This window comes from Zea mays, chromosome 8 (genome assembly GCF_902167145.1).
Source record: "Zea mays cultivar B73 chromosome 8, Zm-B73-REFERENCE-NAM-5.0, whole genome shotgun sequence".
Lineage (NCBI taxonomy): Eukaryota > Viridiplantae > Streptophyta > Magnoliopsida > Poales > Poaceae > Zea > Zea mays.
In genome coordinates this window covers 66137340-66151835 of record NC_050103.1, presented here as the reverse complement: position 1 = coordinate 66151835, position 14496 = coordinate 66137340, and the positions used below count along the sequence as shown (strand labels likewise).

Below are 14496 nucleotides of genomic sequence, written 5' to 3'. Positions count from 1 at the left end.
CCTCGCCACTTCGAGGTCGAGGTGGAGCCTCCTCCCCCGTCGCCAACCGCTATCGTGCCCACTGCAGGACCTCGTTCGACAACATGAACATGGCCATCGCCCTGCGTGTCGGTGTTTAGTGTCTGACCGCACACTCGGGGGTACCCTCGCGGTGCTTTTGGGTAAGACGGTGTCGCTGATTGTAGCTCGATGGTTCGTGCCGGATGTACGAGAAAGAGAGTCGAGCGATTTTCTCTAGGTTTGGGCCACTTTGAGAGGCGTAATACCCTACTTCCTATGGTGGCTCTGTATGTGTGGTGTGTTTACAAGTGGTGTTTACCGAGTAGAGAGGTGCTAATGAGATGAAAATGATGGGGTTCCCCCTAGGCCTTATATACACCACCGTGGGACACTCCCTATACACACGCTGATCACACTCTTCCAGCTTATCTCCTAGTTAATAGCGAAGAGACTTTGCTTATCTTAAGGAAAACCCGGTGGCTTCGTTCCGATCTATCTCCCGCATTTGAGGGCGTCGGGCGTGGGAAAGGCAAACGGCTCCCTCGAGATTATGCCTAATCTGCGAACGACCCGAGCGCGAGCCCATCGCCTTCTTGAGTTGGCCCATTTCAACTGTAATCTTTGTCCAGCCCACGATGAGATGACCTTGTGGGGTGACTAGTTTGTGGCCCCACGCAAGGTTTTTCGCCTTTTAGTGGACCCAGGGGATATCTGTCCCCCACAAGCCCCTAATCTTTGAGTTGATTTTAAAATAATCGACTCAAAGGTTCCTGGTCCTGCCCATGGGTTTGTGGCATGACTTGATCATTTGTACCTCTGTTGGGTCATTGGGTGCACCAAAGGTGCACCCATTGGGTGTAGCCTCCGAGATTTGAGTGGATTTTAGAAGTAATCCATTCAAAGGTCTTCATCTTTATACTTTTGAAATCAACACTTGGCTTCAGGGCGTCGTGAATTTGTTAGGTGTACCGAAGGTGCACCCATTGGGTGTAGCCCCCAAGCTTTGAGTGGATTTTAGAAGTAATCCATTCAAAGGTCTTCATATTTATGCTTTTGAAATCAGCACTTGGCTTCAGGGTGTCGTGAATCTGTTGGGTGCACTGAAGGTGCACTCAATGAGTGTAGCCCCTGAGCTTTGAGTGGATTTGAGAAGTAATCCATTCAAATGTCTTCATCCTTCTGCTTTTCAAATCAGCATTTGGCTTCCAGGCATTGTGAATCAGTTGTGTAGTCCCGGGGCTTTGAGTGGATTTTAGAAGTATTCCATTCAAAGGTCTTCATACTTTTGCTTTTCAAATCAGCATTTGGCTTTCAGGCATTGTGAATCTGTTGGGTGCACCGAAGGCGCACCCAATAGGTGTAGCCCCCGAGCTTTGAGTTGATTCTGAAATAATCAATTCAAAGGTCTTCATCTTGTGTCGTTTTCAAAATAATTTTTAGAATAACGAGACGATGACGTTTGTTTATATCTTGTTAGGTCTGAAATCAATTTGATCGGTGACAAGTTGGACATCTGTCCGCTACCGCAAAAATATATTTGCGTTGTTCACCATTTAAGCTGCATTCATGCTAGTTGTATCTTATACTCCGCACCTTTTTTTGTCGCAGAAAGTTATTAAGACATGTTTAAACATTGACTATAACGTTTTACCAAAATTTTCAAGTTTTTTTAGATACATTTTTAATCTTGCCAGAGCTAAATATATTCTTTAGAGCTTCTAGGGAATATGGATACCAACATGAGATCTAAATATTTTATTTGGATTTTCTTGTCCTAATCTAACTCTGGAGTTTGCTTAAAAACTATAAACTTAGGAACATTTTTTACGTTTAAAAGTTTTACCAAGTATCTAACAGAGACACAGTTTTTATTTTGTTAATACAAATGATGAAACTGCCTTTAAAACCAATTCAAGTTAAGATAGAGACGTAATATAAAAAGTTTTAAAACTTTGGAGGTAATATATATCTATATATATATATAATTTTAAAATTTAGTAAGAAAAATTAGACCACGGATACTCACATAGAGGTAGAGCTAAAATAGACTTCCTTTCACTCCAGAACACGTATCAGCAAAAATAGGTCAGACCAACTCGTGGGCTGCAAATGATGTTCAGCACATGGGCCGTGGCCTCTGGGCTGCTTTGATAGGGTCGCCTTGATAGCCCTTTTGGCAAGAAACGAATAAAAAAAGAACTCGTTAAAGACGCTGACTGCGCGTCCAGCAAGCTCGAAGCCAGCGGCCAGCGTGGAACTTCACTTGTGAAATCGTTGGCAGGCCAGACTCCGCACGATTCATTGCTGGACGGCCCATGGATGGATGTAGAACAGCCCACTTGAACCCTGGACAGAAGACTCGGCCGAAAGTAGGTGTTGATCATGGGATTATTAGTACCTTATCGTGGAGCTGATAGACATAGGGTTACGGGACAAGTTATAAGAGAGGGGTTGGTGTCACCAGACTAAAACACGGAGCTGTGTGGTGAGCACAAAGCGAACTATTCTTTCGCCTTTTACTAAAGAATACTGTGTGCTCATCATAATTAGCAGCATACCTTAATTTTTTAAGGGTGTTCTCCTATTTAGGGAGGACCCCAACAAATTCAATGTAATTTAATTAATTTAAATTCTCAATTCTCATTCAAACAACCAGTCTCAATTCTAGTTCTTATATGGCCTCAAGCAACAATATTCTTTTATTTATCAATTCAATTCATCAGCCAGACAGGAGAAGGCAACTGAATCTTCAAAAAGGAGAAGGCAACTGTGTTGTCATCGCAGCATCAGGTGCCGAGTGTTCTCGCTTTGCTGCTGATCTGACTCTGCACAATGCAGCAATTCCCTGGATGAAGCTCATGCACCGCAATTCACGATGGTGATGATACATTTTCCACAGCTTGTCCTATGCACACAGGCGCCAACAGCAAGGTGGTTGTCTGGTATTTGCTAGTAAGCCCGCAGGAGTCTCCAAGGCACGGGCGTTGTCCTCTGCACACAGGCTGCCGTTAGCTGGTGGGAGCACCCAAACTGATCTCGGGACCTCCATTTATATTCTGTCCAATGAACCAACCAACCACCAAGGCAACTGAGTTAACAAGGAAGCAATTTTCGAAAAGAAAATGAAGGGAAATGCGAGCTGGGTATTTTGGTCGCTTTCTAGGAATGCCCCACAGCAACAGCATGGATACTGTAGAGCTGCGACTGTGATGTATTTTGTATGTGCTTTTCTAGTGAGGGGGGCTCCTCTGAATTTTGCCATGCATTCCCAGGCTTGGAACTTCAACGCCAACGCTTGTCGTTTATGTTGTTGCCGTCCTACTATATAACCAAGCTTCTAAGAGATCTTTCAAGGACATGGAGAGTAAAATGGAGCAGAACTCGGGAGAGATCAGGTCGGGAGAGGCCATGAGCATTTTTGGCCAGAGCATCGATGTGAGGAGGCCGGGGAGGAGCAGGAGAAGAGCCGCCAACAAGGTACCATCTGAATTCTCAACTCTGAAAATGAAAATGATGTGCTGCGCTTGACACCGACCGTGGCGCATGCATGCAGAAATTCTCACCCGCGACTGCGAGCGAATCACAATCACCCACCCTGGAGCGGCTGCTGGACCAGCGCAGGGCCGTCGTCACGGAGCGGGAGCGCGGCCGTGCCGAGTCCGAGCTGTCAAGGGCGACTGGCATGGCCCAGGAACTGGAGCGGCAGGTCGAGCAGGCCAACGCCGCCACGGCGAGGGCTTCTCACAGGCCGGAGCTCCAAAGAACACGTGCCAGCGGCAGCAGGAGGAAGAAGACGGGGTTGGTGGTGGACGCCGCCGACCATCCTCGGGATCAGAGCAGCACGCTGCTCGTCGAGGTGATGCAGGAGCTGGACCGCGTCAAGAGGGAGCTCCGGCAGCTGCAGCGCGAGGTGAAGTCCGCGAGGGAGGCCGAGGCCGAGGCCGAGGGAGTCGCGGAGACGCCGACGCCCAGAGCGACGAGCCCCGGTCCGCCTCCCCTCGACGGTGCGGAGGGAGAGGCCGGCGAGGGAAACGAGGAGCGTGGCCCAGGCATAATGGAGCTCGCCGTGGCCGGTGGATTCCGCAAGCAGGGCGTGCAGGACACGAGGGCGCGTGCCTTAGTGCTGCGTAGGGACAGGAGCCTCGGAGCGAGCGACCCTGACGAGAGGTTCGCCACCGCCAGCAGCTCCGACGTGGGACTCGAGTCCGCGGACACGGCGGCGGCGGTGCCGGCGACGGCCCACGCCGTCGTGGACGCCGAGACCGCACCGACGGCAGCGCGGCAGGCTGCGGAGGCCGAGCTGGAGGAGCCCATGAAAGAAGAGGGAGCCCGCGCGTTCGCCGGCTCCGTAGAACGCACCCGCGGGGAGACGGCCGAGGAGATCGACCGGCTCGCCGAGCAGGAGGTACGAGCCAGCGCGCAGGTGAGCCAGCTGAACGCCAGGCTTGTCACGGCCAGGTCCCGGCTGGACGCCGCCACGGCCGTGGACGAGCGGGCCGAGGCGGTGCTGGCCGAGCTGTCGGCCGCGCTGCGGCGGCTGGGCGAGGAGACCGAGGCAGCGGAGAAGGAGAGGGCGCTGACGGAGCTGGACAGCCAGAGCGTGACAGAGGACGCGGACGCCGTCGGCGCCGAGATCGCGGCGGTCGAGCAGAGGGTCAGGGAGTCGATCAAGGAGCTCGAGGCGGCGAGGGCGTCGGAGGCCGCGGCCACGGCGAGGCTCAGGGCCGCCGTCGAGGACGCGGCGCTGGCCGGGACTGCGCCGCAGGCGTCCGGCGGGAACGTGACGGTCGCAAGGTTCGAGTACGAGTACCTGGCCGCCCGCCCCGAGGTCGTCCGGGCCCTCGCCGAGAAGAAGGCGGCCGCGGCGGAGGCGTGGGCGGAGGCGCTGCGCGCCGGCGAGAAGGAGATTGCGATGCGGGTCGAGATGGTCGAGAGGGAGGTGGCAGAGACGAAGGCCGGTGAAGCGGACGCCACGGATAGCCCGAGTGAAGAGGAGCGTGAACCGCGGCGCGTTGGCGTGCAGCAGCGCGCGCAGACAAGGAGGCGGCCGGCGCCGAGGGAGGGCGTGGAGCCGGAGACGTCAAGGACGACCGGCACACCGTCGTCGTCGTCGGTGGTGGTGCGGAAGCAAAGGTCGCCGTTGGTTAGCAGGAAGACGAGGACGGTGGCGTCCAAGTACCTGAAGCTCGTCACCGGGAAATGTGGTGGATGAATCATGCTCGATAGCACTTGATACACCTCAGACAGGAACTCATGAAGCAGCAGCAGATGCATGGAAGGACTGACGCAGTCCGACTGCCATGCCTACTCGATAGACCATGGAGGAGAAAAAAAATGTAAATTATATACGTACGTAAATTAATACTTGGATAGTGTTCTTGTATTGTACAAGCGTGTATGCGGACGGCTGTACAACGAGTCAACAAGAAAAGAACTAACCCTTTGCATTACAATTTGATTAATCTTAATCATACTCAACGGAAGCGTAGAGTGTGGAGGTCTTGGAGACAGCAGTCTTGCAAACCGGGCAAGCGTTCTTCCGAGAAAGCCACTGCTTAATGCACTGCACATGGTAGCCGTGGCCGCAGCTCACCTTCCCATTCTTCTCGTCTGCTTCAAACTCTTACTGCAAAAAATGAAACGGCATCACATCAGGTGCCGAGCAAAGGCGAGGAGAAGAAGAAACAGAAGGGACATTACATTAACTGACAGATGCTACATCTCCTGTTGTCACTCATTTTTTATTATTGAATCATAAAACAAAACAACACAATTGTTAAACGTTAAAGAACTTCGTCCTTCAAATCATTATCTCCTCTCGGACATAACAGGCCTTGGACAAAGGTCATGAAGAACAAGTCTTCATCATTCTTAAATATAAAAATATAGTTATAGATGTAACATTATGTTGGTTATTTATTCCATATCAAATGTTAAACAACATCAAGATTCATTTCATAAATTGACAAAGTGATACATAATGCATATTACATTTGTACCTTTGAATTGTTTGAAGGCGAAAGCGCGAATGCAGTTCCAATCCAGCGTGTATAGTATGAGGTACTGTTCATCTATTTATAGACAGTCGTACAACTTCGTACGATATTACATTCATACCCTCAAAAATTACATACAAGGTTTACAAATGTCACAGGGACAATATTGTCATTTGCACATAGCAGTTGAACAACACCTTCTCCTTATGTCGCCTTCCTGCGTCATCATAACGAAGCTTGCTTCGTCGCGCTTCCATTGATCTATGCCGAAGCTTTTCCGGTAACGAAGCTCCTGTAACACTTGGAAACATGCTGGTAACAAATGGTTAGCTGTGTTTTTGAGGACATTCGGAAGACGAAGGCCCCCAACAGTAGCCCCTCGCAGTATTAGTTTGTTTCTTTGTAACAAATTCAGACTACGAAACGAACGAAGACCTTTAACCGAAGGTTCGAAAAAACACATTTGCTTCACTAGAATAGCGAAAGCTTCTGTATCGTGGGGCCCACCGTGTAGTATATATATGAGGGTTGCAATGAAAATATTTTTTGTGCTATCAAGCTTGTGTTAGTTTTGTTGTTTAGCTTGTTGACATTGTACTTGCGACTCTGTTCGAGCTTCGTCTCTTTGCTTCAACCAATGCTGAGATGGCCGAAGATAAGAGAAGTGAGGACCCCGCACTAGCTGAGTTTTATGAAGCTATGGAAAGGACAAATATTAAAAAATTACTGATGAGATTTTAGCCGGACTGTCTGAAGATTCTAGTGACAATGAAGATTTTAATATTGAAAGTGATAACGATGATGCCGAAGATCGGTCGTGGAGGCCGAGTCATGTGGTATTTGGGAAATCAACCGTGAAGAAAGGACATGTTGAGACTATGAAAGGCAAATACTTTCTTGATGTGTCTATAGTGAGAATCAGCTGAAAATATTGTTCCACTTCTTGAAAAAGATTAAGTGGTGGTTTTTCGAAGCTTCATGAAGGTTGGGCTTCGGTTTCCTTTACACAGGTTTCTAGTCGAGGTTTTAAAGAAGTTTGAAATTTTCCTTCATCAGCTCACCCTTGATGCATTAATCTAGGTTGGAATTTTCATTTGGGCAATAAGGAGCCAGGGATTGGAACCGGACGAAGGCCACCGGGAAGGAGCAATACCATAATAACATCGGTGTTACACCTTCATATACCAGTCTGATGCAAGGCATCCTATGCCAAACCTTCGTAAAAAATGGCCAAGTTCATGGTTGAAACAGTGGTTTTATGTGAAGAATGACCTGAGTGAAAGAATTGACATAAAATATGTAATCTAGTGGCCTATCCGATCCAGCTTTGGACTCAGAAGGCCTGCTATTGCGAATACGGAGAAATCACAAGGTTGCCTGGCAGCATTCATTGCTGTATGCAGCTACATTAGTTCCAGAGACTTAGTGTAGGAACACATAGCCTTCAAGGTATGACCCTTGGCTGCCGAATGGGAAATGTCGAAGGGTGCTGAAGCTTATTCAGAAACCAGAAAGAGCAGTCTGATTCAATTGAAATACACTTATCGATTTATGAATCAATTTGGTGAGCCAGATGATGATTGGTTAGATGCTATTGAAGCAACAAGTGATGAATTGCTAGGAGGCTATACGAAGGCTGAGGATGAAGCTATGTACACTACCTTCAGTGCTCGAGGGAAACGAAGACTGAACAAAGTCTTTGATGCTATCAGATTTGTTTATCCTGATTACCACTTCCCTGCTCGGAAAAGGGGGTTAAAAAGGAAGAGTGCGCTAGAGGCTTCTTCTGTTGCATCGAAGCAAAAGAGGGTGAAGGTTTTAACCCACCGACCAAAGTCGTACTTTTTGGAGAGGGCTGCACAACTGCCTAACACAGAGACCTCAGAAACAGAAACTACCAAAAAGGACGAAGGAATCCTACCACCAACTGTAGTGAAAGCCGTAGAACCTATGAAAGTCGCCTAGAGGGGGGGTGAATAGGGCGAATCTGAAATTTATAAACTTAAGCACAAATACAAGCCGGGTTAGCGTTAGAAATATAAACGAGTCCGAGAGAGAGGGCGCAAAACAAATTGTGAGCAAATAAAGAGCGAGGCACGATGATTTGTTTTACCGAGGTTCGGTTCTTTGCAAACCTACTCCCCGTTGAGGTGGTCACGAAGACCGGGTCTCTTTCAACCCTTTCCCTCTCTCAAACGGTCACTTAGACCGAGTGAGCTTCTCTTCTCAATCAAACGGAACACGAAATTCCCGCAAGGACCACCACACAATTGGTGTCTCTTGCCTTGGTTACAATTGAGTTTGATCACAAGAAGAATGAGAAAGAAAAGAAGCGATCCAAGCGCAAGAGCTCAAATGAACACAAATGTCGCTCTCTCTAGTCACTATTTGATTTGGAGTGATTCCGGACTTGGGAGAGGATTTGATCTCTTTGGAGTGTCTAGAATTGAATGCTATAGCTCTTGTAATGTGTTGAAGGTGGAAAACTTGGATGTCATTGAATGTGGGGTGGTTGAGGTATTTATAGCCCCAACCACCAAAAATGGCCGTTGGAAGACTGCTGTCGCATGGCGCACCGGACAGTCCGGTGCGCCAGCCACGTCAGCCAACCGTTGGGGTTCGACCGTTGGAGCTCTGACTTGTGGGGCCTCTAGGCTGTCCGGTGGTGCACCGGACAGGTCCTGTAGACTGTCCGGTGCGCCAACTACGCGTGCTCTGTCCTCTACGCGCGCAGGCACACATTAAATGCGTTGCAGTCGACCGTTGCGCGTGAAGTAGCCGTTGCTCCGCTGGCACACCGGACAGTCCGGTGTGACACCTGACACTGTCCGGTGCTTCACCGGACAGTCCGGTGAATTATAGCGGAGCGGCCTCCCATTTTCCCGAAGGTGAGGAGTTCAGCCTCGAGTGCCCTGGTGCACCGGACACTATCCGGTGGTGCACCGGATACTGTCCGGTGGCACACCGGACAGTCCGGTGCGCCAGATCAGGGTGCCTTTGGGTTGTCTTTTGCTCTCTTTGTTTGAACCCTTTCTTGGTCTTTTTATTGGCTTATTGTGGACCTTTGGCACCTGTAAAAACTTATAGACTAGAGCAAACTAGTTAGTTCAATTATTTGTGTTGGGCAATTCAACCACCAAAATCAATTAGGAAAAAGGTGTAAGCCTAATTCCCTTTCAATCTCCCCCTTTTTGGTGATTGATGCCAACACAAACCAAAGCAAATATAGAAGTGCATAATTGAACTAGTTTGCATAAATGTAAGTGCAAAGGTTACTTAGAATTGAACCAATAAACATTTTTATAAGATATGCATGGATTGTTTCTTTATTTTTAACATTTTGGACCACGCTTGCACCACATGTTTTGTTTTTGCAAACTTTTGTAAATTCTTTTCGAAGTCCTTTTGCAAATAGTCAAAGGTAAATGAATAAGATTTTGAGAAGCATTTTCAAGACTTAAAATTTTCTCTCCCTATTTCAAATGCTTTTCCTTTGACTAAACAAAACTCCCCCTCAATAAAATCCTCCTCTTAGTGTTCAAGAGGGTTTTAAGATACCAATTTTGAAAATACTACTTTCTCCCCCCTTTGAATATAATAAGATAACAATTGAAAAATTCATCATTTCAAAAATCTTTTCTTAACTCAAATTTTGAAAATTGGTGGTGGTGCGGTCCTTTTGCTTTGGGCTAATACTTTCTCCCCCTTTGGCATGAATCGCCAAAAACGAATACTTGAGTGAAATATAAGCCCTTGTAACTACTTTCTCCCCCTTTGGCAAACAATATATGAGTGAAGATTATACCAAAGTTGGAGAGATGCTCGGAGCGACGGTGAAGGATGAGTAATTCGATGGAGTGGAGTGGAAGCCTTTGTCTTCGCCGAAGACTCGAATTCCCTTTCAATCTATGACTTGGTTTGAAATTCACTTGAAAACACATTAGTCATAGCATATAAAAGAGACATGATCAAAGGTATATTAATGAGCTATGTGTGCAAGATATCAAAAGAAATTCCTAGAATCAAGAATATTTAGCTCATGCCTAAGTTTGTTAAAAGTTTGTTCATCTAGTGGCTGGGTAAAGATTTTGGCTAATTGTTCCTTAGTGTTAATATATGCAATCTCGATATCTCCCTTTTGTTGGTGATCCCTTAAGAAATGATACCGAATGGCTATGTGTTTAGTGCGGCTATGCTCAACGGGATTATCCGCCATGCGGATTACACTCTCATTATCACATAGCAGAGGAACTTTGGTTAATTTGTAACCGTAGTCCCTAAGGGTTTGCCTCATCCAAAGTAATTGCATGCAACAATGGCCTGCGGCAATATACTCGGCCTCGGCGGTAGAAAGAGCTACGGAATTTTGCTTCTTTGAAGCCCAAGACACCAGGGACCTTCCCAAGAACTGACAAGTCCCCGATGTGCTCTTTCTATTGATTTTACACCCCGCCCAATCGGCATCCGAATAACCAATTAAATCAAATGTGGATCCCCGAGGATACCAAAGCCCAAACTTAGGAGTATAAACTAAATATCTCAAGATTCGTTTTACGGCCGTAAGGTGAGCTTCCTTAGGGTCGGCTTGGAATCTTGCACACATGCATACGGAAAGCATAATGTCCGGTCGAGATGCACATAAATAGAGTAAAGAGCCTATCATCGACCGATATACCTTCTGATCGACGGATTTACCTCCCGTGTCGAGGTCGAGATGCCCATTGGTTCCCATGGGTGTCTTGATGGGCTTGGCATCCTTCATTCCAAACTTGTTGAGAATGTCTTGAATATACTTTGTTTGGCTAATGAAGGTGCCCTCTTGGAGTTGCTTCACTTGAAATCCCAAGAAGTACTTCAACTCCCCCATCATCGACATCTCGAATTTCTGTGTCATGATCCTACTAAATTCCTCACATGTAGATTCGTTAGTAGACCCAAATATAATATCATCAACATAAATTTGGCATACAAACAAATCATTGTCAAGAGTTTTAGTAAATAAAGTAGGATCGGCTTTTCCGACTTTGAAGCCATTAGTGATAAGGAAATCTCTAAGGCATTCATACCATGCTCTTGGAGCTTGCTTGAGCGCATAAAGTGCCTTAGAGAGTTTATACACATGGTTAGGGTATTCACTATGTTCAAAGCCGGGAGGTTGCTCAACATAGACCTCCTCCTTGATTGGTCCATTGAGGAAGGCACTTTTCACGTCCATTTGATAAAGCTTAAAGCCATGGTAAGTAGCATAGGCAAGTAAAATGCGAATTGATTCTAGCCTAGCTACGGGTGCATAGGTTTCACCGAAATCCAAACCTTCGACTTGTGAATATCCCTTGGCCACATGTCGGGCTTTGTTCCTTGTCACCACACCATGCTCATCTTGCTTGTTGCGGAAGACCCACTTGGTTCCTACAACATTTTGATTAGGACGTGGAACTAAATGCCATATCTCATTCCTAGTGAAGTTGTTGAGCTCCTCTTGCATCGCTGCCACCCAATCCGAATCTTGTAGTGCTTCCTCTACCCTGTGTGGCTCAATAGAGGAAACAAAAGAGTAATGTTCACAAAAATGAGCAACACGAGATCGAGTAGTTACCCCCTTTTGAATATCACCGAGGATGGTGTTCACGGGGTGATCTCGTTGAATTGCTTGGTGGACTCTTGGGTGTGGCGGTCTTGGTTCTTCATCCTCCTTGTCTTGATCATTTCATTTGCATCTCCCCCTTGATTATTGCCGTCATCTTGAGGTGGCTCATCTTCTTGATCTTCTCCTTCATCATCTTGAGCCTCATCCTCATTTTGAGTTGGTGGAGATGCTTGCGTGGAGGAGGATGGTTGATCTTGTGCATTTGGAGGTTCTTCGGATTCCTTAGGACACACATCTCCAATGGACATGTTCCTTAGCGCGACGCATGGAGCCTCTTCATCACCTATCTCATCAAGATCAACTTGCTCTACTTGAGAGCCATTAGTCTCATCAAACACAATGTCACAAGAAACTTCAACTAGTCCAGAGGACTTGTTAAAGACTCTATATGCCCTTGTGTTCGAATCATATCCTAATAAAAAGCCTTCTACAGCCTTAGGAGCAAATTTGGATTTTCTACCTCTTTTAACAAGAATAAAGCATTTGCTACCAAAGACTCTAAAATATGAAACATTGGGTTTTTTACCGGTTAGGAGTTCGTATGATGTCTTCTTGAGGATTCGGTGTAGATACAACCGGTTGATGGCGTAGCAGGCGGTGTTGACCGCCTCGGCCCAAAACCGATCCGAAGTCTTGTACTCATCAAGCATGGTTCTTGCCATGTCCAATAGAGTTCTATTCTTCCTCTTCACTATACCATTTTGTTGTGGGGTGTAGGGAGAAGAGAACTCATGCTTGATGCCCTCCTCCTCAAGAAAGCCTTAAATTTGAGAGTTCTTGAACTCCGTCCCGTTGTCGCTTCTTATTTTCTTGATTCTTAAGCCGAACTCGTTTTGAGCCCGTCTCAAGAATCCTTTTAAGGTCTCTTGGGTATGAGATTTTTCCTGTAAAAAGAACACCCAAGTGAAGCGAGAATAATCATCCATAATAACTAGACAGTACTTACTCCTGCCGATGCTTATGTAAGCTATCGGGCCGAATAGGTCCATGTGTAGGAGCTCGAGTGGCCTGTCAGTCGTCATGATGTTCTTGTGTGGATGATGAACACCAACTTGCTTCCCTGCCTGACATGCTCTACAAACCCTGTCTTTCTCAAAATGAACATTTGTTAGTCCCAAAATGTGTTCTCCCTTTAGAAGCTTGTGAAGATTCTTCATTCCAACATGTGCTAGTCGGCGGTGCCAGAGCCAGCCCATGTTAGTCTTAGCAATTAAGCAAGTGTCGAGTTCAGCTTTATCAAAATCTACTAAGTATAGCTGACCCTCTAACACTCCCTTAAATGCTATTGAATCATCACATCTTCTAAAGACAGTAACACCTACATCTGTAAAAAGACAGTTGTAGCCCATTTTACATAATTGCGAAATTGAAAGCAAGTTGTAATCTAAAGAGTCTACAAGAAAAACATTGGAAATGGAATGATCGGGTTATATAGCAATTTTACCCAATCCTTTGATCAAACCTTGGTTTCCATCCCCGAATGTGATCGCTCTTTGGGGATCTTGGTTTTTCTCGTAGGAGGAGAACATCTTCTTCTCCCCTGTCATATGGTTTGTGCACCCGCTATCGATGATCCAACTTGAGCCCCCAGATGCATAAACCTACAAAACAATTTTAGTTCTTGATTTTAGGTACCCAAATGGTTTTGGGTCCTTTGACATTAGATACAAGAACTTTGGGTACCCAAACACAAGTCTTTGATCCCTTGTGTTTGCCCCCAACATACTTGGCAACTATCTTGCCGGATTTGTTAGTCAATACATAAGATGCATCAAAAGTTTTAAATGAAATGTTATGATCATTTGATGCAGCAAGAGTTTTCTTCTTAGGCAATTTAGCACGAGTTGATTGCCTAGAGCTAGATCTCTCACCCTTATACATAAAAGCATGATTAGGGCCAGAGTGAGACTTCCTAGAATGAATTCTCCTAATTTTGCTCTCGGGATAACCGGCAGGGTACAAAATGTAACCCTCGTTATCCTGAGGCATGGGAGCCTTGCCCTTTACAAAGTTAGACAATCTTTTAGGAGGGCATTAAGTTTGACATTGTCCTCCTTTTGGAAGCCAATGCCATCCTTGATGCCAGTGCGTCTCCCACTATAGAGCATGCTTCTAGCAAATTTAAAATTTTCATTTTCTAAGTCATGCTTAGAAATTTTAGCATCTAATTTTGCTAAATGATCATTTTGTTGTTTAATTAAAGCCATATGATCATGAATAGCATCAATGTTAATGTCTCTACATCTAGTGCAAATAGTGACATGCTCAATGGTAGATGTAGAGGGTTTGCAAGAATTAAGTTCAACAATCTTAGCACGTAAAATATCATTGTTATCTCTAAGATCGGAAATGGAAGCATTGCAAACATCTAATTCTTTAGCCTTAGTAATTAATTTTTCGTTTTCAATCTTAAGGCTAGCAAGTGAATCATTCAACTTTTCAATCTTAGTAAGCAAATTAGCATTATCATTACTAAGATTGGGAATTGAATCATTACAAACATTTGAATCAACCTTGATTTAGCATTCTCATTTCTAAGGTTGACAATAGTATCATGGCAAGTGCTTAGCTCACTAGATAGTTTTTCACATTTTTCTACTTCTAGAGCGTAAGCATTTTTAACCTTAACATGCTTCTTATTTTCCTTAATTAGGAAGTCCTCTTGGGTGTCCAAGAGTTCATCCTTTTCATGAATAGCACTAATTAGTTCATTCAATTTTTCTTTTTGTTGCATGTTTAGGTTGGCAAAAAGGATGCGCAAATTATCCTCCTCATCACTAGCATTATCTTCATCACTAGAGGATGCATATTTAGAGGATTTAGATTTCACCTTCTTCTTTTTGCCGTCCTTTG

The 14496-nt window shown here is 45.8% G+C and overlaps 1 protein-coding gene and 1 non-coding gene across 2 annotated transcripts; both read left to right on the top strand.

The window, feature by feature from the left end:
- The first annotated feature begins 2476 nt into the window (after positions 1 to 2476).
- LOC111590087 (U5 spliceosomal RNA) lies at positions 2477 to 2596 on the top strand. Its single transcript, XR_004852359.1, has one exon. It is a non-coding gene; the product is annotated as a U5 spliceosomal RNA (small nuclear RNA).
- Positions 2597 to 2616: 20 nt separating this feature from the next.
- Positions 2617 to 5443, top strand: LOC103636980 (Protein PLASTID MOVEMENT IMPAIRED 2). The gene is made up of 2 exons (XM_008659273.4): positions 2617 to 3477; positions 3554 to 5443. Exons 1-2 carry the CDS (start codon positions 3358 to 3360, stop codon positions 5210 to 5212), a joined length of 1779 nt encoding a protein of 592 aa, XP_008657495.1. The 5' UTR covers positions 2617 to 3357; the 3' UTR covers positions 5213 to 5443.
- The last annotated feature ends 9053 nt before the right edge of the window (positions 5444 to 14496 follow it).